Genomic DNA, 20,953 nt, shown 5'->3' on the forward strand with positions numbered 1-20,953 from the left:
AAAGTTATATGTAAAAGCCAACAAAGATTTATTTCTCACTCATGCTATGAGCTCTGGGGACTCTGACCATCATAGTCTCAAAGGCAGCCAAAATAGCACCTCATCTTGAAATAGAAGCTTGCACTGTTGATTAAATACTTGCCCAGAAGGGGGAGACACACAGGCTCCATCCAACCTCAAGTGGGCCAGAAGTATAATCTTCTCTCCTGTGTCCAGAAAATGGGGAACCCCAAAAGTGTTTAAAGCACCTCACTAATGACTATCAAATTCACTATTTAATACTGGTGTTATTTAATTTCATATTTGCTTTGTAATTAGTTCCTTCTACCAGAATAAAAACTCCAGGAAAGCAGGAGCCTCAACTGTTTTTCTCCCATTGATCCCAGTGCTGGGAATAGAGCTTGGCTTCCAGGAGATGCTCAAACACATTTTATCAAATGCTTGAATGAATGAGTTACAGTCCAGAAGTTGAGACCCAGCCAAAGAGCATAAGTTTGCAAAACTCTGGTGGAATTAGAAACTGAGTACAGACCTCTTTTTATTTCTTCCTAGGCGCGTTGATCTTGATATTCCAGGGCAGTCCTAACTTCAGATGTTTTCTTCCCATTAGAGACTCACAAAACTCCAATAATATGCTCTCACTCTGTGTTCAGAAAGCGTGGTCCCCAGACTCCTAGCGTCTCTCAGGAGAGTGAAATCACTCAGTGTACACAGAGAGCAAACCGTGGCTTTAGGACTGGATGGAGTTTTCAAAGAAACTGACTTTACAGACACCGACCTTGAAGCTTCCGAGGCAAAGTGGAAGGAGTTTCTCTTTGCTTGGTTGCTGGGCCTGATTCCCAAAGCTACCCTTTCACCCAGCGGTGCTCTGCCTCCCAGCATGGCTGTGCCCTCCTCTGGTGGTGGATGGCGCACAGGGACATACACAGGATGCCAGAGGTCATCTGGCCGAATGGCCATCAAGAGGCTGCAGAGCAGCTCATTAGTGCAGCCTGGCTCAGCCACTGGAACAGATGTCACCTTTCATCCCACGGTCTCAGGCCAATTAGTGGTTGTCTTCCTCTGAGGGTCTGACCTGTGCTGACCCTCATCGGATCTCATCATTATCTGGAATAGTTTTCAATCCATGAGAACATGCAAAGGTGGGAAATGAGATTGATGTAGTGTGAGCACTGGGCAAGATCAAGGTGCTGGTACATGAATCCACATGAACTCAAAGTCCTCATCCCTGGAACCCATACATTGAGGTCTTTCCTTGTCCCAGACCATCTTATTTTTGTATTCTGTAATGGGTTATGAGGCTTCCCAGGTGGTGCCTGCCAATGCAGAAGACACAAGAGACTTGGGTTCGATCCCTGGGTCAGGAAGATCCCCTGGAGGAGGAAATGGCAGCCCACTCCAGTATTCTTGCCTGGAAAATCCCATGGACAGAGGAGCCTGGAGGGCTACATTCCATGGGATCACAAAGAGTCTGACACGACTGAGCATGCATGCATAACAGGTATACAAGCATCCTTGGGAGACCAAAAAATAAAAAATTCAGCTTTTAACCACTTTTTTCTTTTACTTCATGCAGGATTCTGGTTCATACTGGCTCTTCCGGACCAAGTTAGTCCTTCTTAAAATACGACAGGATAGGATCAATTCTATGTAAAGAATTTCAGGAGTGCTTGAATACATATATTCATTAAAGGAGAAGTGGAAGAAATTACATGCACATAATGCTTTCTAATTGTGGTTGACTTAAGAGCTAATTACTATAGAGTAATTGGCCTATAAGAAAGATTTTTGAGGCTGTTGTAATTAATACAGTGGGCCAAGTAGGAGATGTGATGGGATCATTGGGTTTTAATTAATCGGCAACAGGAGAATTCTTGTTTCCTGAAGGAGAGCTCCTCGCTTACGGAGATTTACACACCGTGGGAATTACAGGGGCCTGCAGATCACTTCCATTGGATTTCTGCCCAGCTGACATTTATTGAAAAGCTGCCAGGTAAATTGAAGGTTACAGGAATTCTAATCTGATTTTTGACCCAAATGGCATTCAGAATGTCAGTCTATTTGTTGAATTCTCTTAACTCTACTCAGTTTCAAAGTTAATGAGGATAGAGATTCTGTTTGGGTTTGTTTTTGAACACCCCAGAGTGTCTGTTTGTCTGTCTGTCTGGCTTGTCTTTATTTATTCAATTTGGCTGCTTTCGGTCTTAGTTATGGGATGCAGGCTCTTAGTTATGGCACGTGGGATATAGTTTCCTGACCAGAGACTGATCCCAGACCCCCTGCATTGGGAGTTCAGTGTCTTAACCACTGGGCCACCAGGGAAGTCCCTGTCTTTAATTTTTTGGTTTGCTCTCGTGATTTGGAAATAATTTCAGGTGATTTGGAGCTGTCATTTGCCTTGAGAATGCTAGAACCAAAGGTAGATATTTTACCTTCTTAGATGAAACTGGCAATCAGTATCATTTGTGGCACTCCTTGGAAACGTGGTCCTTATGATCCTTACATATTATTAAGTCCATTGTAACAGTACCTGCCTTCAAAACATTCGCATCAGATGCAAGGTGAGTAAGTTCTAGAGTTCTGCTATACAGTATCGCCCATAGTTAACAATACTGTGCTGTACAGATAAAGTTTGTGATGAAGGTAGATTCAGGCTAAATGTTCTTACCACAATGAAAAAAAAAGTAACACTGGTGATTCCACGTCCAGTCATGGCTGAGGAGTTGGCATCACACTAATAGCCTCACAGTTGACACCTATAAGCTCTGCAGAAAGTACCCAGCTACCTGAAGAATATAGGGAGTGACCAAAAGAAGCAGGCACTTGGTGACAGAGAGCAACGCTGTGTGAATTTCCTATTTTATGACTTATAGACTGATGGAAGGCCCCAGTCAGGGAAGCTGAAACTCAGAAAATCCAGTCTTTCTTGATGCTGTTATGAAGATGCCCAAGATGAATGTGTACATTGGAAGAAAGTAAGAATGAATGATACATGGATGGACCCAGCCAGGGATGGACCAGAGGGCCTCCCACACAAGCATCCAGATTTTTAAAAATATTTGTTTATTTGGTTCTTTGTTGTGGCGCACGGGCTTAGTTGACCAAGGCATATGGAATCTTAGTTCCTCGACCTGCATTGTCTGCATTGGAAGGCAGATTCTTAGCCACTGGAACCACCAGGGAAGTTCCCAAAGATCCAGATATTACATTCTGAGGAAACCAAAGAAGTGTGCGGTTGAAGCATGGTCTCTGAGGGTCACAGTTCATTCATTCATTCATATTTATGGAGTACCTCTGGGCCAGGTACTTTTTTAGGTATTGCAGGAAACATGGAGAAAAATCCCTGCACCCACTGAGGTTACAATCTAAGAGACAGAGACGGTCCACAGCAAAAGTATGTAAATAGAGTATGTTTGATGGTGAGAAACAGCAGGGGAGGGGGAGAGGGCTGGCCTATATAGGACATGGGTCTTTCATCAGGGTCCCCTAAAAGGCAGCTTTGAGGCAAGATCTGAAGGTGAGGGGTAAGCTCTACAGACGTCACAGGGACGAGGGTCCAGTAGAAGGGACAGGCAGAGGGAAGACCTCAAGGCAGCAGCATGTCTAGTGCTGGAGGAACAGTGAGGGACCAGTGTGGCTCGGACAGAGTGACTGAGGGGATGATGGTGGCAGGGATATTCAGGAGGATAATGGGCACTGGGGCTGGGGAGCCGAGTTGTGTAAAGCTTTATAGATGCTTGCAAGGAAATGGGCTTTTATGCAACTGAGATGAGAATTCCTTAAGGATTTTTAATAGGATGGTGAATGTATCTGACTTCTGGTTTAACTGCTGCTATGTAGAGAGAACAGAGTGGAGGGCTGGGGGTGAGGGAGGGAGCAAATCATTTAGGAGGTGATGACAATAACCAGGCAACAGGGGACAATGGCCTGGGCCATTGTGGGTATAGTAGGCATGATAAAGTGAAGGTATTTTAAAAATATATTTCCCGGATAGAAGTGACAGGCTCTCTGAACAGCCCAGATTGGGCTACTAAGGATGGGGGAGTGCTTGGGATGACCAAGGTTTTGACCTGAGTAACTGGAAGGAGGGATGGCCTTGTCTTTGATGGGGAAGAGCATATGGTGGGGGTGGTTTGGTCTTGGGAGGGCAGAAGTTCAGCATCAAGTTTGAGATGCTTTTTAGATCCCTAACTGAAGCTGCTGAAAGGGGGCTCAATAAGAGTCTGGAATTTGGGAGACAAGTCCAGGCTGTAGGTTGGATTCTTTTTTAAAAACTTACTTCATTGAAGTATAGTTGACTTACAATGTATTAATTTCTGCTTATAACAAAGTGATTCAGTAATACATATATATATATATATATTCTTTTTCATTATGGTTTATTACAGGATATTTTTTAACTTTTTTTTGTGGTAAAAGCCACACGATATAAGACATAATATTTTGACCATATTTAACTGTACGGTTCAGTGGCACTAACTGCATTTACATTGGTGTACAACCCTTACCATCATCCATCTCCCAAATTTTTCACTGTCCTAATCTGAAACTGTCGTCTTTAAACACCATCTCGCCATTCCCCCTTCCTACCCGCTAGCCCCTGGCCCCTGACATCTACCAGTGTACTTTCTGACGGCATGAATTTGGCTCTTTTAGGTACTTCATATAAGTGGAATCAAACAGTATTCATGGGAAATAGATGGGGAAACAGTGGAAACAGTGTCAGACTTTATTTTGGGGGCTCCAAAATCACTGCAGATGGTGACTGAAGCCATGAAATTAAAAGACGCTTACTCTTTGGAAGAAAAGTTATGACCAACCTAGATAGCATATTGAAAATAGAGACACTACTTTGCCAATAAAGGTCTGTCTAGTCAAGGCTATGGTTATTCTAGTGGTCATGTATGGATGTGAGAGTTGGACTGTGAAGAAAGCTGAGCACCGAAGAATTGATGCTTTTGAAGTATGGTGCTGGAGAAGACTCTTGCGAGTCCCTTGGACTGCAAGGAGATCCAACCAGTCCATTCTGAAGGAGATCAGCCCTGGGATTTCTTTGGAAGGAATGACGCTAAAGCTGAAACTCCAGTACTTTGGCCACCTCATGCGAAGAGTTGACTCATTGGAAAAGACTCTGATGCTGGGAGGGATTGGGGGCAGGAGGAGAAGGGGACAACAGAGGATGAGATGGCTGGATGGCACCACCGACCCGATGGACGTGAGTCTGAGTGAACTCCGGGAGTTGGTGATGGACAGGGAGGCCTGGCGTGCTGTGATTCATAGGGTCGCAAAGAGTTGGACACGATTGAGCAACTGAACTGAACTGAACTGAACTGAATGTGTATTGGGACATCTTTTTAAGGTTAACTTAATACATGTCCTACAGATTGTACTTTCCTTTCCCCCCACATGCTATACAGTAGGCTCTCATTAGTTATCTATTTTATACATAGCAGTGTATATATGTCAATCCCAGTCTCCCAGTTCATCCCCCTACCCCTCTTCCCCCCTCGGTGTCCACACTTTTGTCCTCTGTGTTGTCACAGGATATTGAATGTAGTTCCCTGTGCTACACAGTAGGATCTTGTTGTTTATACAACAGTTTGCATCTGCAGTCCCAGCCCCCCAATCCATCCTTCCCCCCTTCTCCCCCGCCCCCCGCCTGTTGGCAGCCACCAGTCTGTTCTCTCTGTCTGTAAACCTCATGATTCTTGCACCTTCTGACACCACCCCTCTGAGAGATGTGAGTCCCCGTAGTAGTTACAGTCAATGTCTGTGGTCTCTAAGTGATACCGAGGGTGGAATGTGAGCTTTCCTCTGATCTAGCGTTCTGCAGGCAGCTTGTCTCTGGCCTGATCTTTGCTGGGTTGGCCACGAACACATCTCCAGTCATCTGACTGTCGCAGTCGCCTTCACGGGGAGCTCAGTGTCATCCTTTGGGCAGGATGCTGCTTCCGTTTCTCAGCAGGGAATACACCAAGACTGGGGATAAATTAGCACTGATTGCAGCTGTCAGCTGGCCCCTGGTGACCAGGGTGGCCTGCAGTGTGCTGGACTTACGGGTGTCCTCCACAGCCACCTGGAGGAGCCCAGCTCACCAGCAAGCACCACGTGCGACCCAGGGACCCTGGCCTCATTAGCAGCTGCTCTCCTTGGAGGAGCCAACCTGCCCCTTAGGCAGCAGAAGATTCTGCTTTTAATGAGGCCCTTTCCAGTTTAGGTGCAGAGAAATCCGGTGCCACATGACAGGAGAAAGGCTTTCACTGAGAAGCAGACTCTTTGAAAGATAATTAGAGTTTTGTGTGGGACTCTGTTTGTATATGCCACTGAGCCTGGCGCAGAGTCAGGGACATGGTCCTCTTCATAAATGTACCAGCATGAATGAATGAGGGAATGTGATGTTCTCGGCCCCTGGGATCAGACTCCTGGTGGATTCCGGAGGCTCTATCTGTACCTGCTGACCGCCCTCAGCCAGGGCCGCCCTGTTCCTGAGTCTTGAACGTAGCTTACTCTTTCCCCTCTGTACTCACTGGAGGATGGTTCTTGATGATCCCCACGATCAGACGGGACTGTGGGACTGCTTCCAAACTCACTTCCTTGAGTGAGTGCTTCATTGTCAGGGAGAGAATGACCAGAGCCCTCCTCTTCCTGTGGGTCAGAGATCAAATGTTCTAGAGGCAGAACAGAGGGCAAAAAGTACTCTGTTGATGTAAAAATGAGGCAAGGAGTCATTCATGTTCAGGCTCACAGATGCCCACACTATCTCCTTGGAGGACCAATGAGGGAACAAATAACTTTGTGCCATTTGCAGCAACATGGATGGACTTAGAGATGATCATGCTAAGGGAAGTCAGTCAGACAGAGAAAGACAAATGCCATATGATATTGCTTATGTGTGGGATCTGAAAACAAACATATAGTTACCAAAGGGGAAAGATGGGGGGAGAGGCATAAATCAGGAGTTTGAATTTGACATGTACATACTACTTTATTTAAAATGATAACCAACAAGTTCTTACTGTACAGCACAGGGAACTCTACTCAATATTCTTCAACAACCTAAATGGGAAAAGATTTGGAAACAGAATAGATACATGTATTTGTGAAACTGAATCACTTTGCTGTACACCTGCACGTAACTCAGCATTGTTAATCAACTCTACTCCTGTATAAAATAAAAATTGGGAAAAAACCAAACAGCACTGGATTCCACGAGTCATTGTACATGACAAGAATGTTGCTCAAAGTTGGTGACAGGAAGAAACAGAGAGAGGACTCTGAGGAGCTGTATTTGGGGAGTCGGTGGGAGATGATTTCTGGGCTGTCTCTTCCTGCAAGGGTTTTTGGGATGTTGTCAGAAGGACAGAGGCAGAGGGGGACAAATTAATTGTGGCAATTGTCTTCGCTGTCTCCGGGCTTGTCACAGTGATGCTGATAAAATCAAATAAGCTGGAAGTGAGGGTGAGTTGTTAGTGTGAGAAATGGTCCAGGATCTGGCAGCTGAGAGAGTGGAGGTGCCCGCGCTGTTTGCTCATTATCAAGATTTATTGTTTTCCACTCTGGGAAATTGTTGGTAAGCAAAAATAAGGTCACTTACACCACTCTGTGAGATACTTTGAAATATTTAAAAATGGAAAAAACCAGAGGAATTTAATATCTTTTTTTTCTGTGTTTGGAAAGTAGGGCAGTGGGTTGGTGGACTGATCATGAGCTGGTTTGAGTTAGAGTTTCTGGGAGTATTTACTGCAGAAAAATGAATTGGAGATTTAACAGAAGGAGAATAAACCAAGCAAGGGAGAGTTGACAAAGGTGGCTTTCTTTCTTTTTTTTTTAATTGAAGTTTAGTTGATTTACGATATTGTATTAATTTCAGGTGTATAACAAAGTGATTCAGACATTCTCACACACACACATTTCAGATCATTTTCCAGATAAGCAACAACGATTTACTGTACAGCACAGGGAATTATATTCAGTATTTTGGGATAAACTATAATGGAAAAGAATCTGAAAAAATAGGATTGCTGAACTGAACTGCTTTCCTATAAATCTGAAACTAACACAATATTGTGAATTAGTTATACTTCAATTAAAAAATAATACTACATACCCTGGTGATTCAGTTGATCATTTTCTTCTTCCTTTTACGTAGCTCCGTTATTTTATTTGTGTGTCTGTGAGCACACATGCTCCTTTGTGTTTAACCTACACAGTTAAGTAGTTCAAATTTTAGAGCTGTAGACTGAGGGGGGCGTATGGACAGAATTGCCGGCATGCTTCACGTATATTCTCACCAGTTTTAAAGAACTAGCTTGCAACCTGTGAGAGCAGAAAGATTAGATAAATATATACTTTAAAAGAGAGGCTGCAGGTATAGAAAATGCAAATGTTTTTTCCCTGCTGTCTGGAAAACTCCTTTCAATTCCTTCACTAGATCTGAGTTCAAAAAGAACAAGTTCCTTAAATCCCTTAGTCTGGGTTAATGTCTTTTGTTAGATGCTCCTTTCTTCTCAACACTTATCTGTATTCATAGGAAGAGTTGAACAAAATTCATAAGGCCTGTGGGGGAGACTATATTACCTGGTTTGTACCATGGCCCCGCCAGTGATCAGAAGCCAGCACTGTGCTTAGAACGTTTATTAGAGGCTCATTAATGTATGTTGAAATCATATTCAAATGAAAAAATAATCCATAGCTAATGGTACAATCTGGCCTAGCGTTGAAATTTGCTCATCATAGAAGAGAGAGACAAAGACACTGAGAGAAGACAGAAGAGAGGAACGCTGTGTTCCATGATGCCAAATGAAGTATTCCCTGACATTAAACTATAAGAAGAAAACCTACTGTGGAGAGAAGTGAAGTCAACTTTGGTATTAATTTTGCAACTTTTGTGTTTCTGAAGGGCATTATGGCTCAGACTGACTTACCTGCAAGAAGGATAAAGAGAAAGGGAAAAGAATGAGAAAGAGAGGAAAAGAAGGAAGACACAAGAGGAGTGGGGGGAGAAAGCAAAGGGACAGTCCAGGTTGATAAGGACGGAAAATGCTTCTCTTTCTTGGTGACTAGCTGATCTCTGCTGACCTTATCAAGGCTTGCTGAGTGGAGTGGCGCCTTCAGCAACCGGAGCAGAAACGACTCAAGATTGATAATGATAGCATCCTCCTCATGGCATTGCTGTGAGGTTTGAATGATGTACTGAAGTTCAAGTTGCTAGCATAGTTCCTGGAATGTAGAAAACCCACAGTAAGGCAGCTCACCGAAAGACAGTTCATGTTTAGCTAATTGAAGACTTTGGAGCTTTTTCCACGATAAATGTCGGCTATCATTATCAAAAATAGTGCTACAATCAACATTTGTGCAAAATTAAAGGAAAAAAATTATTTATTTATTTTTGGCTGTGCTGGGTCTTTGTTGCTGTGTGAGGGCTTTCTCTAGTCGCAGTGAGGAGGGGGCTAGTCTCCAGCTGCGGTGCACACGCTTCTCATTGCGGTGCCTTCTCTCATTGCAGAGTGCGGGCTCTAGGCACACAGGCTTCAGGAGCTGCGGCTCACAGGCTCAGTAGTTTTGGCACACCGGCTTTGGTTGCTCTGAGGCAAATGGGATTTTCCTGGGTCAGGGATCTAACCCGTGTCTCCTGCACTGGCAGATTCTTTACCACTGAGCCACCAGGGACACCTTGTGTACAAGTGAACTTGCTAGGGCATGTGGTAATGCTATGTTTAATTTTTTGAGGAACTGCAAAGATATTTTTCAAATCAGCTGTACCATTTTATATTTTCTCCAGCAATTTCTTCACATTCTTGCCCACATATTTTTTTCTTCTTTAAAAAAATTTTTATTGGGTTATAATTGATTTACAGTGGTGTCAGTTTCAGGTATACAGCAAAGTGAATTAGTTATATATAAACATTTTCCCTCTTTTAGATTCTTTTATAGGCTATTACAGAGTGTTGAGTAGAGTTTTCTGTGTTATACAGTAAGTCTTTATTAATAATCTATTTTATATATAGTAGTGTGTGTATGTCAATCCCAATCTCCCAATTTATCCCTCCTCACTTGTCTGCCTTTTATTTTTTTAAAGATTGCAGCCATCCTAATAGTTTAAAGTGGGATTTCACGGTGGTTTTGATCTGCAGTTCCTTAATGGATAATGATATCGAGCATCTTTTCATGTGCTTATTGGCCATTTTATATCTTCTTTGGGAAAATGTCTATTCGAATACTTTGCCTCATTTTAATTGCTGCTGTTATTGCTTTTTAAATTGTTGAGTTGTAAAATCTCTTTATATATTCTGGATAATTCTGGATAACGATTGTTTATTAGATATTGATTTGCAAATGTTTCCTCCATTCTATACAGTGTCTTGATTTTACTGATAGAATTTGAAGCACTAAAGTTTTAAATTATTTCTTATTCTGTGTTTGGGTTGTTTTATCTGAGAAACCACTGCCTCAACCAAAGTCACGGAGATTATTGCCTATGTTTTCTCCCAAGACTTTTTATAAATTTAGCTCTTAGGTCTTTGATCCACTTTGTGTGAACAGCATCTTGCTGTTCTAGCTGATTATTGCCACATGGGAATGTGCGACAATGTTGTCTCTGCTTCCAAGAAACCAGAGATACCAGTTCTTTGGTGTGAATATTCTGCCTTGAAAAACATTAGCAACCAAGTCAGATTTCATGAAAACACAACAGTGGAGGTAGTCAAGTATGGCCCTGGCCACATGCACACATTGCAACCTCTGGGTTTCCTATTTAACTTTCCTAGTCAGCTAGAAATGTAATAAAAGGACCCCTGTTCTTGGTCTATTCCTGGGTGACACAGTCTTAGGATTTTTTCAGGATTCTAGATAGCAGTGTAAGGAGAAGTCTTGAAATTAAACCAATGAGGAGAGAAGGTTTTGAGTCTAAAAGTCCCTGCTCTAAATGAGGGGCTTTTAAATATTTTTAGATGTTGGCCTGCTAGCTACCCTGATTTGTCAACCTGAAACATTTTTTCCACAGCAAGTTCTTTGGAGACAGCAGAAATGTAGGGGCAATGCCTGAATTTTGTGAAATTGCAGAAAGAAATGATTTATTCATGCTAGATTCTGAGAGCCAACCATGAGGTCACGATGAAAAGGGCTGAGTGACAGGCAGAGAGATGAACTAAAGACCCTCTGCCCTGTTGATGGATTTGGTGAGCAGGGATTTGCCCCCTTCCTCTCTGGGAGGACTGATGTTGGGGGCGGGGGAGTCACGGAGTGGGAGGGAAGTCTGGAGGGAAAAGAGGGTGTAATGAGGGACCCTGAGCAGTGGGCTGTAGCAGTTGCCTGTTGTTTGAGCCTATTCTTCAAATATTGGCCTGAGTCAATATTTGAAAAAGCTACCTCTACCAGGAAGCCTTCCCTGACCTGCCAATGTCTCTCCGCCAAAGACCATATCACAGCCTCTCTGGTTTTCCTAAGCACACTTTCTTCTCTGAAGTCTTGCTCAAACTGGTGTTTGATATTCAGAGATTCCATCAACAGATATTTAATGAGCACCAAGTATGCCCCAGCATTCCCCAATGGCTGGCTCAGTGGATAAAGAATCTGCCTGCATTGCAGAAGACACAGGAGATTCAGGTTCAATCCTTGGGTCAGGAAGATTCCCCCCAAAGGAGGAAAATGGCAACCCGCTCCAGTATTCTTGCCTGAAAAATCCCATGGGCAGAGAAGCCTGAAAGGCTAACAGTCCAAAGGGGTGCAAAGGGGTCCAAAGAGTCGAATATGACTGAGCAGCTAAACACACACCACTGTGCCCCAGGCTGTGTTCTAAGGGCTGGCGACGCAGTAGTGAGAAAAACAGGCAGAAATCCCCGCTTTCCTGTTGCTTTCATTCATGTGTGTGTGTGTGAGAGAGAGAAGCAACAAATGAATAACTTACAGGTTATAAAGTGAAAGCTGTGGGAAACTTAGAGCAGGATAATGGGATCAAAATTGCAGGAAAGGAGGATGATATTTTTAGTGGGGTTGTCAGAAGAGTCTTTGGGTTGTATTTGATTGGCCAGAAAATTTCTACTGGTTCTTCCATAATCTGTTACAGAAAAATCTGAATATTTGAACAAAGGCTTGAAGGAGGCTCTTTTTCAGTTAGCACCTTGTGTTCATTCTGATGATTCTGGGATAAATGTTTCCCATGATTTTTTTTAAAGCTTAAAATAGATTTATTCATTTATTCAGCAAACATTTGCTAAAGATCTGTTAAGCATCCTTAAGGTTTCAGCTCAAATGTCAGCTCCTTACAGAGGCATTCCCTGAACACGCTTTTCATTTTCTTCTGTTTTAATGTATATTCTATTTTAAAATGAAAACTTTTTATTTTTTAAAGGCAGTTTTGTTGATGCACAATATGTTACAGATATTCAGTAAAGTGACTCCCAATGTCTGAAGGTTATACTTCATTTATAGTTACTATAAATATTGGCTATATTCCCTATTCAGTTCAGTTCAGTTCAGTTCAGTCGCTCAGTCATGTCCGACTCTTTTCGACCCCGTGAATCGCAGCACGCCAGGCCTCCCTGTCTATCACCAACTCCCAGAGTTTACCCAGACTCAGGTCCATCGAGTCAGTGATGCCATCCAGCCATCTCATCCTCTCTTGTCCCCTTCTCCTCCTGCCCCCGATCCCTCCCAGCATCAGAGTCTTTTCCAATGAGTGAACTCTTCACATGAGGTGGCCAAAGTACTGGAGTTTCAGCTTTAGCATCATTCCTTCCAAAGAACACCCAGGGTTGATCTCCTTCAGAATGGACTGGTTGGATCTCCTTGCAGTCCAATAGTCTTCAGTAAACTCGTATAACTTATTTTATACATAGTAGTTTGTCCCTCTTCCTCTTCTACCGTATACTGCCCCTCCCCTCTGCCCTCTTCCCACTGGTACCCACTAGTTTGTTCTCTAGATCCACGAGTCTGTTTCTTTTTTATTGTATTCACTAGTTTGTTGTATTTTTTAGATTCCAGATATAAGTGATGGCATATGTTTGTCTTTCTCTGTCTGAGTTACTTCACTTAGTATGATAATCTCTAGGTCCATTCATGTTGCTGCAAATGGCAGCGGTTTCATTCTTTTTTATGGCTGAGTAGTATTCCATTTTATATCTCCTTTATCCAGTCATCTATTGATACTTAGGTTGCTTTCATATCAGCGATTGTAAATAATGCTGCTTTGAGCATTGTGGTGCATGTATCTTTATGAATTAGTGTTTTTGTTTCTTTGGGGTATACACCTAGAAGTAGAATTGCTGGGTCATGTGGTATAAATGTAATTTTTTTTAATTGAAAAATAAGTATTTAACTTTTTAAAAAGAAACTTCATACTTCTCTTTTATTTTTAGGATGGCATTTATCATGACATGGGCTTACCTTATTTGTTTATTTACCTGACTGTTAAGAGAGGAATCTGATCTATTTTGTCTATCAGTGAATTCTCCATGGCTGACACATATTCAGTGCTTAATAAATGTCATTGAATAAATGAAAATGCCAGGGATTGTAATGACCATGGTGTAATGATGGGTTTTGACCTTTGAGAACTTATGTTTAGAAAATTTAGCAGTTGTGCTCCTTGGTATTTACCTAAAGGTATTAAAAACTTATGCCTACACAAAAACCTGTACATGGATATTTATAGCAGCTTTGTTCTAAAAAATTATAAGCAACCAAGATGTCCTTCAGTGGGTAGATTGATAAATAAACTGTGGTCCATCCACATAATGGGGTATTATGATATTCAGTGCTGAAATGAGCTATCAAGTCATGAAAAAACAGGGAAGAACCTTACATGCATATTATTCAGTGAAAGAAGCCAATCTGAAGTGGCTACAATCTATATGATTCCAAGTCTGTGACATTCTGGAAAAGGCACAACTATGGAGACAAAGAAAAGATCAGTGGTGACCCGGGTTTGGGGAGGGAGTGATGATAGGCGGAGATCAAAGGATATTTGCTGCTAAGTCACTTCAGTCGTGTCCAACTCTGTGCCACCCCATAGACGGCAGCCCACCAGGCTCCCCCGTCCCTGGGATTCTCTAGGCAAGAACACGAGTGGGTTGCCATTTCCTTCTCCAATGCATGAAAGTGAAAAGTGAAAGTGAAGTCGCTCAGTCGTGACCAACCCTCAGCGACCCCATGGACTGCAGCCTTCCAGGCTCCTCCGTCCATGGGATTTTCTAGGCAAGAGTACTGGAGTGGCGTGCCATTGCCTTCTCCGAAAGGATGTTTAGACCAATGAAAATACTCTGTATGAGACCATAATGATGAACACTTCTCATTATACATTTGTTCAAACCCGTAGAATATACAAAACCAGGAGAGGACTGTGATGTAAACTGTGCACTTTGGGTGACAATGATGTGTCCATGTAGAGTCACTGATTGTAACAAATGTACCATCTGATGGGGGAATGCTGATAATGGAGGAGCCTGCGTGTATAGGGGGAGGAAGTAGATGGGGAAAACTTTTATACCTCTTCCTCAATTTTGCTGTGAACCTAAAATTGCTCTAAAAATTAAAGTCTTTTTTTTTTAAAGATTACATTCTGGTAGTGGAGACAGATACATCTTCTCAAAGCAGAGTATATAAATATACTTACTGGGCAGGCAGGAACATGCATCTCAGAACCCAGCTGACTGGTAGCTTTAGAATGCAAATTAACCCCCCCCCCCAATTTACAGGGTGTCCTACTGGGTCTTTTGAGTGTGTTCAGAGAATTAAACACATATGTTGGGAACTCCTACCATTTTCCAGGCGCCATGCCTACTGCCATGGTCAGAACAGCAGAGTCCAGGTGCACTGTTGTGCAGGTGACGTGAACAGTCAAGGCATGAAGTCAGGGTTCAGTCTCTCATTCACACTGAATAACCAGCAGGCTTATTCTGGGGCATTTGTTCACTGTGATCATTGTTCAGTATTTGCCTTGCTTTTTTGGTCATCTTTTAAAATAATGCCTAGAAATAGACTCATAAGAAAAAACAGAAGCCCTGAGACCAGAGACAGCCTTTTGCTCCATTTCTAGAAAAAACTCATGTGGCAAAAGCATCTCAGCCTGGTAGCTCAGAATTATCTAGAAATCTGTAGGGAGAAAAATAATTTAGGTAAATGGTCCAACATGCTGGAGAACAGTTCAAGCTTTCAAACACTCTTTCCTTCCTTTCTTCTTTCTTTCCCTTTCTCTCTCTTTCCCTCCCTGTCCCCTCATCGCCTCCCCCACTCCCACCTCCTTCTGCAAAACAACAATCATTGTCATCACAAGGGATCTACTGAGACAAGGCTGGATGTGGTTCCTGGGGACCAGCTGCTGCTCTGGGTCCCGTCTCTCCTCCCCTTCCTTCTTGCTGGCACGGCTGAGCTGCAGCCATACTGTGCACTTGAAAGGTGTCTCAGCTTCGCCCCAGGGGTCCCATGGAGGAGGTTAAATTTATATTAAAGGACAAGTTTTCAAGGGAAATAGAACTGGGAAGCAAGTCCTTTTGGGAGGAGGCTGTGTGTTCTAGCTAAAGGGGAGAAGCAGCCAAGCAGTGTTCCTGCCTGACCCCTCCAAACACACACACACACACACACACACACAACACACACACACACACACCTCCACCCCAGGGAAAAGAAAAATATCTAATGAATATTTGACTGATCTCAATTCCTTAAAGGCAGTGGGTAATTATTAAATTGAGAGACTCATGGAGCACTTTTCTAAATGGAAAGGCTTATCAACAATAGATCAGGAGCAGGTAAAATTAATAGTTATAAACCCATTTCCATAGAAATGGACTTATTACCAGGTATGCCAGCTGCCTGAAAGTAAAAGACCCTTTTCCTCTGATTTCAGGGAAATGACTTAAAAATCTGTGCATAAAATGACTGACTGGATTGTTAATCCATTCTTGTTAACCTGGACTTGGGCAGGTTCCTGTAGCTGGTCCACAGGGGGACAGCACAGTTAAGGGGGGCAGCCCTCCCATACAGACCCTGCCCCCTTTGCCCAAGGACTGGCTACTTTGGCACCCCAAAGCCAGAGTGGATTTAGCAGGATTAAACTGCTGGTAACAGAGAGAGTTATGTTCATTTTCTTCTAGTGCTGGATTTTCACTTTCTTAGCAGTAGTTTTTCTGAGGTTTACTGAATGATAAGACTCAGGAGGCATTAGAAGCAGCTCCTTAGATCTGGTTACAAGCACGGAGAAGCCCAAAGAGAAATCAAAGGTCTGATCTGATAAGGCCGAGCATCTTTTGCAGGAGGAGACTTGACCAATAAGTGAAGCATCCCGGTGATCAGAGAGGTGACTTTAGGCTGGAGTATGGTGGCTGGGAAAGGGCGGTGACTGAAGCCAAGAACTGAGTACCCAAGTCCTTTAGATTCTGAAGTCGCTCTGGCAGTACCCTAGTAAAAAGGGGGTCTCCTGTTAGGGGGTTCCCATGTGAGCCCACTCCCATCCTCTCCTGAGACCAGTCCTTTGTCCAACACATATTCCGTTCCCCATGGAAACTTGTGCAATATAGATACTTGTGCAAATAGATACTTGATGATTTATCCACAACCAGCCAGCTGGGACTATCTGGCAGCGTGACTTTAATACATTATGTGTGTGTTAGTTGCTCAGTTGTGTTCAACTCTTTGCGACCCCGTGGACTTTAGCCTGCCAGGCTCCTCTAACCATGGGACTCTCCAGGCAAGAATACTGGAGTGGGTAGCCATCCCCTTCTCCAGGGGATCTTCCTGACTCAGGGGTTGAACCTGGCTGAGTCGCCTTCATTGCAGGCAGTTTCTTTACTGTATGAGTCACCAGGAAAGCCCTAATACATTTATGCTTCAATTTAAATGGCCACTCTATCAGACACAGTGATATCAGAGAGTTTCTTAAAACCTTGGCTAAGTAGAAAAAATATTGGGCATGACTAATTCTAATGTAGTGCTATTTGGGGTAGAATTCTATATCAGACAGGTCAGTGTAACATATATCCACTTTTTAAAAAATTTTAATGGTGCTTCAGTTTAATTCTAAGTGTAATTTTGTAAGTAAGTCAGGATATAGACATTACTTAACTTTTATTTCCCCCCATTTAAAAAATTTTCCACAATTAAAAAAATTTTATTGGGATATAGTTGATTTATTGGGATATAGCTGACTCATTGGAAAAGACCCCAAGGGCTCAAGAGGAGAAGGGGGCGACAGAGGATGAGATGATTGATTGATGGCATCACCAATTCCATGGACATGAGTTTGAGCCAACTCCGGGAGGCAGTGAAGGATAGGGAACCCTGGAGTGCTGCAGTCCATAGGGTTGCAAAGAGTCAGACATAGTGACTGAACATCAAAATTGTTGATTTACAATGTTGTGTTATTAATAGTTTCAGGTATACAGCAAAGAGAATCTGTTACACATATATCCACTGTTTTATAGATTGTTTTCCCATACAGGTCATTACAGAGTATTGAGTGAAGTTCCCTGTGCCATACAGTAGGTTCTTATTAGTTATCCATTTTATATATAATAGTGTGTGTATGTCAATCCCAATCACCCAATTTAATCCTCCTCTTCTCTCCCTTTTTCCCATGGTAACCATAAGATTGTTTTCTATTATGTATCCGTGACTCTATTTCTATTTTTGTAAATAAGTTCATTTTTACCATTTTTTTTAGATTCCATGTATAACAATTTCATATAATATTTGTCTTTCTTACAAGGAGCTAGATGGAAGATTTAAAGCACAAATTTACGATAGCCATTTTGTCAGTACTGTGGTTTTTCCCCCTAAAGTTTTAAGTGGGAGGGAGCTGTCCGTGGTAGGAGATTCTGCTGGGCAAGAATCTTTACACCTGAGTGACTGAAGGTTTAGGAGCTATGAATCAGTCACACTTGCTGTTAACATTCCTTGGATCCAGGTACAGCTAGATTCAGGATGATAGACATAGACTTATGGACGAGAAGTCACTCACGAATCCCATGCTGGGTGGCTTTTTAACTCTCTGTTCAGTAACTTCTCCTGTCAGTACAAGAGTCAGCCTATAGTTTACAAGTTCATGTCAGCGATGAGAGGCTCTCCCTGTGTAGAAAGGTGCTGAGAATGGTGCTTGTCCTTTTCACTTTTGTATGCCCTGTCCGCTTTCTTCCCCCTCCTCCAGATATGTGTACCATGTTGTTACTCCATGAATGAAGGCAGGTGGGGACTTCTTACATTACCTCCCATCCCATCCCATTTCAGGCGGATATGAAGCATCCACCATGGTACCTTATTGTGTGGCTTATAGTTGATGCCACGAACCATGCACGCTGTGGGGTCCTTTACCATGATTGGTCTCATAATGCTCCCACAGGTCCATGTAGTCACCGGTGTTCTTCCCAAATTCTAAAGCTCAGAGTTTGAGCCATGGGTCCATAGACACACAGGTAAGTAGCAATAGAAGCAGCCAGATCCAGGCTACGTCTCAGGACTGGAGTGATGGCGGCCCTAGATGAAGGGTGTGTGGCGCTTGGATCATGATGTAGGCAGACGTGGCGCTGGGGAGGACAGAGCCGTGACAGTGCCCAGAGATGCGGTGCGGTCTGAGCTGCTCACTCGGGGAAGGACGGTCTACTTTCCACAGAGCCCTGAAGACGGATGGTCCGTCCACTCTGAGGTGTGGGTCATCTATGGCAGCCTGTGAATCAGGCTCTATCGACACAGCCGTGTGACATGTTGAACTTGGCGATCCTTCTTCAGTTTGACAAAGAGGAATGTGGCAATTCATCTCGTGCTTGACATTCTGCTGAATCGCAGTTTTAAACTGCACTTTGCTGTGTGTGTTTGTTTTCCAGAACAAATGGCTCCTTCTACGAGATCTTGCAAGTGGACTTCGCAGTGGACAACAGCAGTGGCCTGGCTGGTGCCCAGCAGATCACCTGGCAGGTGGAGTACCCCATGGAGGACGCCCCGAGGGAGCTGGTCGTCTCCGAGATCTTCATCAGCCAGACCTCCTTTGTGGGCATCGTCCCACTTGCAATGGTGAGATGTCAGGCTTCAGAATCAGTGTCGCAAAGATGTTTTATTTGAGGCCTTTTTTTTGGCCTTGCCATGTAATTTGTGGGATCTTAGTTCCCCCACCGGGGATCAAACCCAGCAGTGGCATCCCAGCAGTGAAAGCCCCAAATCTTAACAACTGAACTGCCAGGGAATTCCCTGAGTACTTTTAATATTAAAAAAAAAATGAGCATTTTGTAATCTGCTGTTTTCTATCCACCAGATGAAGCTGTTTGAACAAGGGAAAGGCGCTTAAATTATATTTTATTTACCCGCTTTCCGTAATGCCTCCCTAAAAACTATTCAAGGTTTGCTGCTTAAATCCCTTTCCTTTGTGGATGTTGTTGAACCGTGTCCTGGAGAACCTGTGTTTCTTTTTTTTTGTCTCATCCTATATCCATCTCAGGACCAAGTACTCCTGAGAGAAGATGGTTGCATTGAAATCCATCAGGCGTGTGTGATGGGAACAGCCGCTCTGAGGCTATGCTGAGTGACCAGTTGACAGTGGCTGGTCAATTGCCTTGAGAGTTCCCACGTAGCTTAGGGATTGGCAAACTCTAAAATGTATATGGACAGAAAGAGCCTTGTTGGGAACTGACCAGCTGAACCTGGATAGGGTCCCAGAGTCCATGAAACCATGTATGTTTCTGTTTCTGGCTTGGGGGTGACCAGCTTTCTCCTCTGAGCTTGGCCAAAGCTCGATTCATTCAGGCTCAGGGGCCACATCTGAGAACAAGGTCATGGACAAGGTTCTAGAACCTTAAAGGATGGTGCTGGTGTGTCCCAGGGAATAAACCCCAGGAGCACCATATTCCCCATACCCTTCCCCACACTGGGAATGTTCAAATGTATTCTGCAGTGCTTTGACATTCCTGTCTAGAACCGAAGAGAGAGGCTCCACACTCAGTGATTTCAGGACATTCTGGGGGTGCTTCTGTCATCCATACTCAAGTTGGGTACCAGGGGTGAGATCCTTGCAGATAAAACCCTCTATCCTACAATTAACTCTGCAACTCCCATATCTGTGTTCTTGACTCTTCTCTTTCCTCCAAAACATGCTTGCCCCCATCTCCCCACATTCGATTCCTTCTCTTCAGTTTAACTGATAGAGAGATACCATCCCCGACCACAGTGACCAACTGGCTCTCCATCCCCTTGCTCATCACCCTCTGTCCACATCCTCACCCTCATGTATCTTCTTCATGGATATTATCAGTGTTTGAGATTTAGGATTCATCATCTGTCTTCCTCCCCAGAAGAAGAGATCCATGACGGCAGGCTTCTGGTCAGTTTTGTCCACAGCTGGGTCCCCAGGACCTAGAACAATGCCTGGGACACTTACTATTTGTCAAATGAAGGACTGAATCCCATGCTGTAATCTGAGCTACTGGGATCATCTAGTTCTTGAAGGCTAGATAGATGGGGATGATCTGCATCAGCAGTGATCTGCATTTTGTTTGAGGGCAGTCACTTGGGGAAATGCTAACTGGGCCTCTTTCCCTTCCCTTCTGCTTCCCTACCCTGCCTGCCTCTGCTTTCCCTTCCCTTCCCTTCTTTTTTTTTAATGAAAGCATGAGTTTTTTCTTTTCTCCCCCACCCCCAACTCCTCACCATGTCTCTCATTCTCTTTCACTTCTGTCTGGTTTTCTGTCCAATTACCTAGCTTTGACCTTAGAGATTTCTTTCCAGGGGTGGCTTGGAGTTTAGGGCTGCAGCCCACCATTCCACTATAGTTCTTAAAACTAAAAAGCCCAGCTCTACTCATGCAGATAAAAAAAAGTTATCTTTCAAAAAGGTTGGAATCAAAAATGAACACACTTGATGAGTTTCTAGGCAACTGGACACACAGGTTCAGCCTAGGAAAAAGCAAGAGATAATCAGACTCCTTTTTAGCCAAATTGACCTGAAACTTTATGCCAAGGCTTAGGCACAAATACTT

General features: G+C 43.4%; 1 protein-coding gene across 1 annotated transcript in view; it reads left to right on the plus strand.

Annotated features, from left to right (window-relative positions):
* The window catches only part of TMEM132B (transmembrane protein 132B), a 382,194-nt gene that overhangs the window by 282,834 nt on the left and 78,407 nt on the right, over positions 1–20,953 (plus strand). Inside the window, exon 4 of the mRNA XM_006051109.4 lies at positions 18,813–18,999. Coding sequence (XP_006051171.3) covers positions 18,813–18,999 — 187 coding nt within the window. The remainder of the gene's footprint in view (positions 1–18,812; positions 19,000–20,953) is intronic.

Source organism: Bubalus bubalis, chromosome 17 (assembly GCF_019923935.1).
Source record: "Bubalus bubalis isolate 160015118507 breed Murrah chromosome 17, NDDB_SH_1, whole genome shotgun sequence".
In the NCBI taxonomy this organism is placed as follows: domain Eukaryota; kingdom Metazoa; phylum Chordata; class Mammalia; order Artiodactyla; family Bovidae; genus Bubalus; species Bubalus bubalis.